We start from the raw sequence: 13,010 nt of genomic DNA, 5'->3' as shown, positions 1-13,010 counted from the left end.
GCGGAGCGGCGCCCGCGGGAGCCCTGCTGGACGGCGCCGGGCGGCGGGGGCGCCTTAAATAGCGCGGAGGGGCGGGGTGGGGGCAGGAAGCGCGGCGGGAGGGCGGCGGGGCGCTGTTCAGAGCGGGGGGCGGGGACCAGGAGGTGCAGCGTCGGTGAAGGCTCGAGGAAGGGGCCGGGAGGTGGCCGTGAGAATTCGGGGTGTGGAAGGGGCTCCAGAAGCCTCTGGCGGCCCCTTCTTCACCCTCAGCGCGGTCTTCGGGCCGGTAACCCTCCTAGCCTGTTTCTCCGGCTCTGGAACAGGAGTTCTCCGGGGCCAAGTGTTTCCAGGGTGGCTGGATTTGAAAGGATCATAGCGAGAACTTTCTGATCCTGCAACTGACCTGAGGGCTGTGAGGGATGGGCAGATGGGGATGAGGGTGTGGGGGCCTCTGGGGAAGGGCCTTTCCTTGACCTTGGGGGCCTCTCGTCCTAGGTTGGAAGGAGGGAGAAGGCCACTCACTTTTTAGGTGGCCTCAGGGTGCCCCGCACTGTGCGAGGACTTGGCAGTGGAGGCTGTCAGGGTTGGGGAACCATGCTAGGAGACACGGGTTATATCTGCCCTCCCTGGAGGCTGTGGTGGATCTGGGCTCTCACCCCAGCCTGACTTCTTGCCGAGTTCTCCAACATCCCCACTCCTGGGCAGGCAATCAGAGGTCACTAAGCAGCTCCCACAGGTCACTGGAGACTGTAGAGGAGGGACTCCCTACTTTTAGTTTGGATCCCACTCTCATGCCTCTACATGAGGGGAGGGCACTCAAAGCAATTAAGGAGGTGGGTGGAACCTGCCCGGGGTCATTTAGGCACCACCCTGTGGATGAACGCTAAAGAGGGTCTTCTGTGCTCCAAGTATTGTAAGGGTGGGGGGGGGGATTAGACCACAAACCAGCCAGGTGTAGGCTCTGGCCTCCTGCTCTCACTGGCTGGTACAGGAGGCAGGAGTTGAGCATCTCAGCCCTTGGGTAAGGGGAATGTTGTAAATATGGAAGGTTTTCCTGAGAACTCCAGGGGGACTCAGAGAGGACTGGATTAGCCGGTTGAAGGGGATCGGGGATCGTTCTGGGAAGAAGGGGCAACATGAGCAAAGGTCAAGGATTGCAAAGACCTGGGTTGCTGCCCCTAGGGTGCTGAGACTTTGCTGGGCAGAAGCAGAAGACCCTAGAAGCTGAGACGTTGCTGCTGACACCTGTGCCTCAGTTTCTTCCTCTGTAGAATGGGGATAGTAATGGTTCCTATTGTGTAGGGTTGATAGGAGGTCCAGTCAGCACATAGCATGGTATCGGTACCCAGAAAGTTTTCTAGTGAGTGGTGGCTCAGAACGTGACAAAATAGTTGTGGCCAAAAGGGGTCTGTGGATTGGTCTTGGTGGGAGCAGACAGGGCTAGGGGTGGACTGGTGGGGGAAACAGGGCAGCTAAGGAAAGGGAATGTGGGAGGTGGGGGCTGAGGCCTGGGGGCAGGTGGCAGAAAGGTCTTTGTTTTTCCACAACAGGATTCAGTCCTTGGACTCCCAGTGCCCCAGCGCCAGGTCCCTGAGAATCCTGCCTCCAGGCCCTAGCAGGGAGACTTCTGGGGCAGCCAGTGTGGAGGGCTTGGTCAGATTTCAGACCTTCAGGATCAGGCTGAGCTGGCTTTCCCTTCCAGGCCTGTCCCTCTGGGCCAGGCTGAGCAGAGCCTCCTGGATTTCCAGAGTTGACAACCTCGCCCACTTAGTTCTGACCCCTGAGGGCATGAGAACGGAGGTCCCTGGAGGCCAGTTCTTACCACACCCCCAAGACAGCCTCTGCTCCCAGAGTTCCTCTCCTGCTGCTGGGCCCAGACTCTCCCAAGCCTTTCTAATCCCATCTACTGGAAGGAGGGAGGAGCAGGTAGAGACCGCAAGGCCCCAATCCCTGTTCTCAGCCCTTCCTCAGGGGCTCTGGGGGGCAGGGTTTGAATGACCAGGCCCTTTTCAAAGGAAAAGCAGGGCGGGATCAGCCAAGACAGTAATCCCCACAACCTGCCCTCTCCGCCTGGGAGACATCCCTGGATGGGATGGAACCCCACATCTCTTTCTGTTCCCATTACCCTGACCCTGTACGGGCCACTGTCTCAATGGCCTCCTTGCTGGTCTCCTGGCCTCTAGCCTCCACCTTTCCCCATAGAGCTGACTGCACAGTGCCTTGCTTAGAACACTCTGTGGCTCCCCATTGCCTTCTCCAGCCTCACCCTTCTCCCCAATTCCCTCTGTGATTCAGTCTTCCTCCTTACTCTGCTTCTCAGCGCACTCTGCCTGGGTCTGCACCTTCCCCCCTGCAGCACCCTCACATGCTGAACCTGCGAGGGCTTCAGGATTTTGCTCCATGTCACCTTCTCCCTGAAGTCAATCCCCTTGCTGGCCTCCGCCTCCACTGGCTTATGGGAGCCTTTGTGCCGTCAGCAGCTCAGGTCCTACCCCAGGGTACACTGTTCTATTTGGGGATTTTTCGTTGTTGTTCTTAAAAATTTTATGCTTAATGGTGGTAAAAAATATAACATAAAATTTACCGTCTTAACTATTTGAAAATGTACCATTTAGTAGTGTTAAGTACGTTCCCACTGTTGAGGAACAGAGCTCCAGAACTTCTTACATTTGCAAATCTGAAACTCTGGACCAGTTAAATAACTCCCTATTTGCCCTCCTCCTGTCCTAGGTGCATATTTCCCTGTGTCTACCCCCTCCCACCCAGCCCCACTAGACTGTGGGCCTCCTGTGGGCGGGCAGCTGGGTCTTGCTTACATCCCCAGCACCTAGCAGGACCCCAGGCTCATGTAAGAATTTACTAATTCTTGTACTGAGCACCACCTGGAGCTGTGGCACTTAGACACCGGAGACCATTGAGGGGATGACAGCCAAAGTCCCTGCCCTTGTAGATAGGACACTCCAGTTATGGGGAGACAGAACACAGAACCTTCTGATTGGTGATCAATGCTATGTGGGAAGCAGGGAGGGGGAGAAGGGAGAGGGTGCGGGGGGGGGGGCAGTTTCCATGTTGAACAGAAGAGAGGAGATACTCTCTCTAAGGGGCTGACGTTTTGATGCATACCCTAAAGGAAGGAGGGAGTCCTGTGGCTCTCTGAGGGAGAGTCTTCCAGAGGAGGGAACAGAGAGTGCAAAGGCCCTGAGGCTGGAGGGTGCCTGGTGTTTCCTGCTTGAGGGACAGCAGGAGGTCAGTGTGGCTGGAGTGAGGTGAGCAAGAAGAGCATGCTGGAGAACACGGAGGGTGTGGTGTGGGACAGATCTTAGAGGCCCCTTAAGGCCTGTGGGAGGTGTCTCAGCAGGGGTGAGGGGGTTTGGGTCAGGGAGCAATATGGCCTGACTTTTGGGTTTTATAGGCTCATTGGGGCTGTGCTGCTGAGAATAGACTGAGGGGGTGAGTGGCGAATGCGGACCCCACTGCCCTTCATGACAGGCCTTGTTGCTCAGCTGCGGGAGTCTGGGCAGCTGACAGCCTCCAGCTGCTGGCACCGGCAGGTCTGCCCCCACTGTCCAGGTGGCCGAACTCTGTGGGATGGCCCCAGGTGGGGACGGAGCCAAGTGGTGGTCAGGGACTCCTCTCATGGGCCATCTTTGTCTAATGGACACAGTGCCCTGGGACAGATCTTGTCATTCTGTCCTGCTTCCTCCCCTTCCCATTCTTCTGCTTTCCCAGGCTCAGGGCAGGAAGCAGGGACATTGTTGTAGTAATCCAGGGGGTAAGATGATGTGGTTGTCTTAGCTCAGGCTGCTAGAACAGAATAGCATGGACTGGGGGATGGAGGTGGGGAGGTGGGGAGGGCTCAGACAATGGACATTTACTTCTCACAGTTCTGGAGGCTGGAAGTCCAAGATCAGGGAGCCAACATGGTTGGGATCTTGGTGAGGACCCGCTTCCCAGTTTTTGCAGGTCTGTCGTCTCTCTTCACACGGTGAAGAGAGAAAGGTCATCCTCCTTGTGTCTCTTCTAAGGGCACTAATCCCATTCTTGAGGGCTCCATCTGGAGGGCTCCATCTCCATTTCCGTCACATTGGAAATTAGGATTTCAATGTATGAATTTTGGGAAAACACAAACACTCCATCTGCAATAGGAGGCTTGGACCAGGATGATGAATATGAGATAATGTGGACCTTGGGCTGCACGGTGGCCCACGTGACTTCATGCAGCAGGTGGGCCTGTGAGGGTTTTGTATCTGAAATCCAAATCTATCCGATCCACGATTGAAGGAAGCTTGCAAGTGAATCCTCTTGCGATGAGGAAGGAGGAGATAGAGGCGTGGATCCTGAGAAGAGAAGGCTGGCATGAGAGCCACCTTGTGGTGACAGCCCGGTCTGGCGGGGACTCTGGATGGTGAACGCATCCTGAGCTGCCCAGCTCAGAATAGCTCTCAGGCCACACATGGGACACACAGAGCAGGGAGAGTCCCTAATCGACAGTCCTCGTCCACAACCTGGAGAAGATCAGTCGTGCTGGGATAGCAGATGACATCCTCCAGGTGCTCTGACCTCCAAGCCACCTGTGACCAAGCAGCTGAAACCGTCCTGGAGGATGTCAGCCTTCCCCGAGACCTTTGCAATCATCCAGTCGGAGGTGGGACTGACCTATGATGTGGCCTGGGCCAGGAGCACACTGCTGTTTGGATATTTACTGGACACATTAGCACAGTACTGCTGCGTTACCTAAAGGACCTCCTATCTGTACAACCAGCCGAGGAGTAGGTACTGTTCTGAGTGCCGGGCTGCATATGTTCCCTTGTCCCTCGGATCAACTATCTACCCTGCTGTGTGTTCTGGAGGCTGAGCCCTACCGAATGCCTCCCTGGGCTCCCTTGCCCTCCAGATTCTGGTTGGGCTGGGTCAGTGGGAGCCGCTGGCCAGCAAGCAGGAGATGTGATGGTGAAGTTGGGGTATTTGGTCGCCGGGGTTGAATGCATCCTGCAGCTCCAATGTGGCTCTTGCCTGTGATAACCCTGTCCCTAGACTCAGGACACTGAAGTGGTCTTTGTGGGCTTCCTTAATTATGCCCATACCTTTCAATTTTTTTTTTCTTTTCAGAGAGCAAGAGTGAGAGAGAGAGAAAGATAGAGATAGGGAACATGAGTAGGGGGAGTGGCAGAAGGAGAGGGAGAGAGAGAATCTCAAGCAGGCTCCATGCCCAGTGCAGAGCCTGATGTGGGGCTGGATCTCATGACCCTGAAAATCACGACCTGAACCAACATCAAGAGTCAGATGCCTAACCAACTGAGCCACCCAGGTGCCCTAATCATGCCCATACCCTTTAAAAATAATCCCTCAAGGAAACTCTAAATTTAAAGTTACTGGGTTCGAATGTGCCATCTGTTTCCTGTTGGGCCCCTGACTGATGCAATTCACTGTACTGATGACAAGACAGAAATCCTGAAAGTTTGCCCACGTGCAAGCGTGTGTGGTGACGATGGTCATGAAGTGGTTAAGCTACGATTCCAACCTGGGGGCTGGTGTCAGCCCAACCCCAGGCCCTTGAAACTTGGCTGGCTTACCCACCCCACTAATGACCACATGTAAGAGCAAAGGTGAGCCGCAGCCTGTTCTGTGGATGGCCGTGATCTGCCCTCTCCTTGCCTGCATTGGCTCTTGGCTCACTGCTCCTAGATTTCTGGCTGCTGGCCTTGGCTTTGATAGTCACTAAATGTTTTTCTGGATTCGTAGAGCCCCACACTCCCTTTTGCTTTCCATTCTGGTCTGTCCTGGATGTTGGTGTCCTCTAAATTGCAGGTCACCGCACGGTGCTGGGAGTGTGGCTGTGAACCACCCCAGCATTTGGTTAGGGCCAGAGACGAGAGTGTTTTGTGCCTCCCCACCACCATGCCTCCTCCACCCCCATTGCGCTCCCCTCTGGGCTGTTGGAATTCAGCTCCCATCCCCTGTGCAGTTACAGCATCTGGCCAGGACCCTGGTGTGCTGAAAATGCTCAGGGAAAGTGGAAGGAGCGTTAATGTTTGAGTGACCCTGGGACTCAGGTCTTTAGAGGAGACAACTGGGCCGTTGTGAGCACATATGAGGAGTCAGAGTATGAATAACAGGGATTTTGTGTACACAGGGTGGGGATGTGGGTTCTTGATGGCAGTGACTGGCTTATAAAAGTGGTGGGAGTCTGAGTTGTCTACAGAGAGGACAGTCACTGTGTGTGCGCAGGGCAGTCTGATTATGAAGGCTAGAAGCCCCGTTGCACTGGGAGCACAGTGCCCTCTTGTGACCACGCCTATAATCACAACATATATATCGGGAGGTTCCAACCCACAGCCCCAAGGGGATGAACCCTCCCTGCAGCCTAACTTCTGTTCCAGCCTTGGCCACAGCCCTCACCCTACCTCCACCCACAGGCACGGAGCTTTCTCCACTCCTGAGGTCTACCTTCCCTGCCCTCGGGGTCTTGTGGGTGGGAGTGGAGAACAGAGATCGGAGCCAACCTGTATAAAACACAGCCTTTATTGATTTCAAGAAACCTTTACCTTGAGTGTCTGGGAGCTCGGGTCTGAGAGGCTGGCACTAAGTTGAGCACATTTGTGGGGAGAAGATGGGAGCAAAGTTGTCTCAACCTGGGGGGAAGAGGACTGGGCAGAAGGGGGCTTCCTCTGAAGGCAGTGGGGACTGGGAAGGTCCCTGGGTATCTCAGGAGGGGTTGGTGTCAGCAGAGCCTCCTCCCGCTCAGGCTCACAAGCTCACTCTCAGCCCTACAGATTTCCCACTGCTTAGAGACTACCTCCTTCCCACCCCAGAAATCTGGGTGTTCCTCCCAAGGAAATGGAGATTCCCTTGGATCTGGTGCATCCAACCAGGGCAAGCATCTCCCTCTTTGTGGTCTCCAGGCTTCTCTCTGCACCTGCTGTTCTCTCTGCTAAGAAGCACTTCCCGCCTCTCTGACATTACTTCCTCAGTGAAGCCGGGCCTGAGCACCTCCTCCTGGGTCAGGTAGAAGCCCTCTGCGAGCCCCCTAAGGGTCCCCTTGCATGCAGTAGTGAATTAGCTTGTTTCAACCTCTGTCTTCTCTGGCTCTGGGTTGGGAGACTTTTACCCAGGTCGACAGCACAGTGCCCAGTGCACAGGAAGTCTGCCAGCAATGAAATTAGATAGATTAGCGAATTCAAAAGGAGGGGGGTGCACCCTGCACCTGTAGGGCCCCTCCACCAGTGCAGTAGTGCCCCCACCTGTCCCCCCAGTAGCCCCAGGGCTGCTCCCCAGCCTGTGGTCAGATGGGGGTCATGGTGGGCGCTGACGCATGCCCCTTGTCATCACCAGAGTCGGAGCCCAGCTCCCCGGCCTCCACCAGCTTGTGGTGGCAGCGGCAGGTGGAGGCTCGGCTGGTGGAGGATGGGAGGCTGCGGCTTTTGGGGGACTTGTTCTTGGCCATGCCCCGCAGGACCCTGTGGAAGATGAGGTAGCAGATCTCGCAGATGGTGAGCACAATGCAGACCGCCGACGCCCCGACCATGAAGTAGGTGAAGACCTTCTTCTCGGTGGGCCGGGCGATGTAGCAGTCCACGACGTTGGGGCAGGGCGCGACGTTGGCGCACTGCACCAGGCGCGGCATGCCGAAGCCGTGCCACAGTGTATGCAGCACGTACAGGAACAGGAACTCGATGGCCAGTTTGAAGATGAGGCTTAACAGGTATGTCCACCACAGGCCGCCGTGCTTCTTGCCCGCGTTGGCGTACAGCTTGGCGCACTGGTCGCCGTGCTTCTGGCGGTGGCGGCGCTCGCGCTCCTCGCGGTAGGCCACGTGCAGGATGACCAGCAGCGAAGGGCACGTGACGAAGATGAGCTGCAGGGCCCAGAGGCGGATGTTGGAAATGGGGAAGAAGTTGTCGTAGCAGACATTGGTGCAGCCCGGCTGCTTGGTGTTGCAGTCAAAGTCCTTCTGCTCGTCCCCCCACACGCGCTCTGCGGCCACTACATACACCAGCACGCGGAAGACGAACACCACCGACAGCCAGATGCGCCCGAACGCCGTAGAGTACTTGTTCACGCCGCTCAGGAGGGCCTGGAGCGTCTTCCAGTCCATGGTGCCTGGTGGGGGTGTCGGGGGCCGTGCCCACCTGACAGGATAAAGGGAAAAAAAGGTGTTCGTGACCAGGGGACATTTGAGCGTTTCCTATGTGCCAAGCGCTGTTCTGAGTTCTTTATGCGGATGGATTCGTGTGACCAGCCAATGACCCTGTCAGGACAGTTACTGTTCTTTCCAAACCACAGGTAGGATACAGGCACAGAGACGTTAAGTGACCTGCCAAAAGTCACAGAGCATGCAGGCCCGAAGGAAGGGAATGTGCCTTTGCTGATTAACAGTCACCATTTATGCAGCATTTACTGTGAGCCAGCCACCGAGCTAAAGTTCTGTGCCTTGTTATTTCCTTTAGTCCTTAGAATGGCCCCACGAGGAAGATACTATGGTGCTCCTCATTTCCAGATGAAGATAACAGTTGCAAAGCACTCGGCACATAGTAAATGCTCAGTAAATGCTGGCCACTCATTGTGAGAGCTAGAGAGAAGTCACTCTTAAAATGATAAATGGATTCAAGGTCTGGCTGTTGGTGCCAGGGCTGTGCTCTCCACCACCTCCCCTCCCATTCTTTGCTGGATGCCTGACCCAGGCTGGGTTCTTGCAACTTATTTCTTGATGCCTTGCTACCTACCATCTTGTGAGGGTGGGGTCATGGGCCTCTCGCGGCCAAGGGCAGACCACCCCCAAATGGGGGCACTTTGGTATGAAGAGTGTTTTAAGTTAAAAGCAATTTAAACCCATTAGATTCAGGAAAAGTTCTTTACCTCTTTTTCAACTGCCTGAAAGAATTCAGACAGAGGACCTAGTCCAGGAAGAGACCTACCACTACAGATAACTACATTTTTATATGAACTAGGTATGGTAGGCAAGGAGGAACCTAGCAAGGCTTATTTGATCAAAGTCCTCTATATCCCATTGATTTTGAGTGGACCTGGCAAATATTTGCTTCCCAAATATTTACTCATTTTCACCTTCTGTGAATTGTATTCCTTCCCTTTGAAGTCCCTGACCCCTAGTCCCTTCTCTTTAGTTCAGGATGACATATATACCTCATTTTGCTTGTCTTTGGAATTTCTTATCTGTGGATTTCCCATACTGAACTAAATTTTCTCCTGTTAATCTGTCTCATTCATTCTTTGTCAATTTCATTCTTAGTCCAGCGAGAAGAACTTAAAAGGGAGGGGGAAATTCTTCCTCCCCGATAACCCCATTCTACAGAGAGGAAGCAGGTTTAGAGAGGAGAAATGGCCTCCCCAAGGTCTCACAGTCAGTAGGTGGTGAAGCTGGGAGACCAGATCAGGTTGGGGGTGAATGTGGGATGTAATAATGGTCTGGCTCCCAGCATACCAGATCCAGGGAAACTCTAGAGACAACCTCCCCTCCCTGTGCCAAAGCTGGGGCTCCTGCCAGAGCTGGGGGGAGACCCAGCTCCCCCAGCCATGCCGGATACCAAGGCTTTGTGATAGGGAGACATTGTATTCAGGCCGCCGAATCACACATTTTCCTCCCAGTTCTGGAATGACTCAGAAGGTGTGGACGGGTGGGTCTGCATGAGTACATCTAGTGTCTGGATGCTGCCTTGGGTGCGGGAACACGTGTGTCTCCATGTGCATGTGTGGGCCTGTGTGCACATGTGGGCGCTCTTGGAGCTGGCTTTGTGACTCTGAGCACGCATGCTGCCTGTGGGTCCCAACCCTGCATGACCGCTTCTCACCCCTCCGCTGCTACTGCCCTGCCTCAAGCCCCATCACTCCTGCTGGTATTATTGCCACAGCCTCCTCACTGGCCTTTCAGCATCCAGTCCTGGACCCTTAGAGTCCATGAAATTGGATCACGTCACTCACTTGTTTAAAACTTTCTACTAGCTTCATGTTACAGTTAGAATGAAACCCCAGATTCTACATTCTTGCCTTCCTCTCTTATTATCTCACCCTAATTATCTCGGCTCTGGCCACATTGGGAGATTTGGGAGTTCTGCAATTATCCTTGCTGCTTGGAATGCTCTTTCTCCAGAACCCTGGAGGGTGGCTGGGTGGGTCTTTCTCATCCCTGAGGCCTCTGCTCAAACATCATCTTAGTGGCCTCCACAGATTACTCTGGATCTAGGAGCCCCTGCCCTCCTGGTCACTCCACTCCCGTCCCCTTTATTTTCTTCCTTGAATTTAATCACCATTTGAAATTAAAATAATAGTTTTTGTTGTTGTTCTTATTTATTGTCTGTCTCCCTTATTAGAATGTCAGCTCTATCTTGCTTACTGCTTTATACTTAGTGCCTAGTGCTTGGCGCATTGGAGATATTCAATAAATACTGGGTAAATAAACAAATGCATGGTGACTTCTCAGAGAGGCAACTTGGAGGGAAGGGCTGTGAGGTGTGGGCAGGAACCCCCAGGAACAATGGTAGCAGGACAAGGACTTCTCCACTCTGGACAGAAGGAGAAGGCACAGCTGCTTCTCAACACCTCATCTCTGCTGATGCCTCTTCTCTGGGAATCTCCAACAGGACAGTGTGACTGAGAGACCCTCCTTCTCTCCCCCACTTGCTCCCTGAGACTTGGCCTTTGGGGAGGGGCCATGGAATGTGCATGGAGAGGAATCATAGCTGGATTCCAGTCTCAGCTCTGGCACTTACTAGCCCAGTGACTTCTAAGAATCCCTTGATAGTTTTAACCTCCATTCCTTATCTGTAAAGGGAAAGAATTCCTACTTTCTTGAGCTGTTGTAAGAATCATAAACCATTCCCTCCCCAGGCCCCACTCACCTGGTGGGAGTTCAAAAAAACTGAAGTGGTGGTTGGAGGCCCGTCTTCCAGCCCTCGGACAAGAGGGGCCCTGTCACCGGACACCCATCGGGGTGCAGCCCCCTTCTGGGTCCCCACGTTCCACCTTCCGGTCCTGTCTGCCCAGTCCCGCCTGACACACCCCAGGGACTCGACTCACCCGCAAAGAATTTCCCTTCAAGCCCAGAACCGGGACTGGTGGAGCCAGTTTGATTACCCCCAGCTGGCCCCCAACACCACCTCCCGGCCATCCGCTTTTTCCTAGCCCGGGGACCAAGTCTCGCCCAGCTGTCGCCACACTCCGGAATGCCACCGCCGCGACCACCTCCTTCCCCTCCCCCTCCAACTGAGCTTTCTCCTCCACCGACCCCACTCCCTTCCCCAGTTTCCCTCCATCCCGGGCGGCTTGCGAGCTTGCGGACGTGGGAGGAGGGTGTCCCAGAACTTTCCAGCCCCTGGAGCCCCCACCCCACCCAGGATCGAGGGGCGAAAAGGCAGTGGGGGTGCTGGGGGAGACCCTTGCACCATCTCTCCCCCACCAACAGCACCCTGGGTCTCCCGGGAGCGCTCGGGTCCCGGGACCCCCACCCGCACTCACCGGGAGCCCGCGTCCGGGAGCCCTGCGCGGCAGCGGGGAGACGGGAGCCGGACTCTACAGCGGCGACCCGGCACTCGGCGGCTGGTGCAGCCCTGGGGGCGGCGCGGAGGAGGGAGGGTCGGGGAGGAGCCTCGGAGCCCGCCCGGCCGCCGGGGGTCTGCGTTTAGTGCCGCGGCCGCCAGCTACCGGGGCTGCCTTCCGAGGGTCCCGTCACTGCTCGGAGCCTCGGTTTCTTCATGTGGGAAATGGGGGCATCGGCGGCCATGGGCAGGGCTGTGCGAAGGCTCCAATGAGATCAGGGGCGGGAGGCACTCTGGACTGTGAAGTGCCGTGGCCTGGGACGGCCCGCAATCCCGACTCGCCCACACGCGTTACCGTGGCTACCGTGTCCGCGCCCTGCCGCGAGCAGTTCCCGCCAGGTGGCCGGCCTGGACCCGGCTGGGGAGTGGAGGGCGGCACCCTGGGGGTCTGCCCTCGCGTCACCCCAGCCCTTCACGGCGGCGCCCGGCTCGGGCGCTGTGTCCTCGTTCTCACACCTTGGAGAACCAAGTGGGGAGCCAACTCTGCGTCCACACTGGAAGGGGCAAGGCGAATCCGGAAAGGAGATGGTGGGGGGATCCTTTGTCTAGGAGTGAGGACAGGAGGGAGAGGGGTGGTTGCCTGAGTTATGTCCAGAAGCAGATCCTGTGAGAGGCGGGTGGGGGTGTTGGGGGCAGAGAGATCCCTTGCCCTAGACACTCTGTGGAAGGAGGGGGGGCCAGCAGCTGGGCTGCAGCTGGGCTGGGCTCTGGGGACAAGGACGCTTTGTCTTAGTTATTAGTGTGCTATGACAAGGAACCTTCCCAGCCTCCTTGGAGAAACCCCAGGGTTTCTGACCTCCCGGGGAGTCCTGGGATCTTAGTCCCCTTGGGTCCTGAGCCCTCAGTCTCCACAGAGATGGTATTGCTAACACAAGGGTGACTCTGCGTGGCATTTTCCCAGGACTGTTCTGGCTCACACCCGTGGCCCCAGTGTATTTAACATCACCCCCTCACTCTCAAAAGTGCCCCAAACCTGGGAAGATCACCCTACCTACTGCTCATTTTGGTGGAGAACTAACCCTGCATTGGACACTCAGAAACATATTTGTGCCAGGTATGGCCCGAAGACTATTTCTTCCTCCCTGGATGAGGAAGGCATGATCCTTCCCCAGAGTGAGAAAACCAGGTACAGAGAGGTTAGGTGACTTGCCCAGGATCCTAAAGAGAATAAGGAGCAGCGCCGCCTCTGGGGGTCTTGGCTGTGTGGTTTCTGGATGGCACAAAGCCACAGGGCAGAGACCATCTTTTACTTAGTGGGCCATGGCCCCTGAAAATCGTTGCTGAGGCTCAGGGCTGGGGTGGTCCGGGTGTTTCTGTTGGTGCAGGGGTGGGGTGGGATGTGTGGGTGTGACTGTCCTGTGAAGGTGCAGGACTCCGCCATCTGTTCCCTACCACGTGCTGCTCTCCAGCGTCTCGGAGCAAACCTACTCCCCACTTTCTTGGTTTTATTTTTTTTTTTATTATTTTTTAAAAAAGATTTTA

The 13,010-nt window shown here is 55.6% G+C and overlaps 1 protein-coding gene across 2 annotated transcripts; it reads right to left on the bottom strand.

The window, feature by feature from the left end:
• Positions 1 to 6,483: 6,483 nt before the first annotated feature.
• On the bottom strand, positions 6,484 to 11,744 carry GJB3 (gap junction protein beta 3). 2 transcript variants are annotated; one of them, XM_044237760.1, is made up of 2 exons: positions 11,449 to 11,744; positions 6,484 to 8,108 (listed from the first exon to the last, which is right to left on the bottom strand). In XM_044237760.1, the coding sequence occupies exon 2, from the start codon at positions 8,072 to 8,074 to the stop codon at positions 7,262 to 7,264; it is 813 nt and encodes a 270-aa protein (XP_044093695.1). In that variant the 5' UTR covers positions 8,075 to 8,108; positions 11,449 to 11,744; the 3' UTR covers positions 6,484 to 7,261. The 2 variants fall into 2 exon arrangements, with proteins under 2 accessions (XP_044093695.1, XP_044093696.1); XM_044237761.1 differs by lacking the exon at positions 11,449 to 11,744 and adding an exon at positions 10,833 to 10,962.
• Positions 11,745 to 13,010: the final 1,266 nt, after the last annotated feature.

This window comes from Neovison vison, chromosome 2, assembly GCF_020171115.1.
Source record: "Neovison vison isolate M4711 chromosome 2, ASM_NN_V1, whole genome shotgun sequence".
In the NCBI taxonomy this organism is placed as follows: domain Eukaryota; kingdom Metazoa; phylum Chordata; class Mammalia; order Carnivora; family Mustelidae; genus Neogale; species Neogale vison.
Note: the sequence above shows the minus strand (reverse complement) of the source record. Positions and strands in the feature narration are given on the sequence as shown.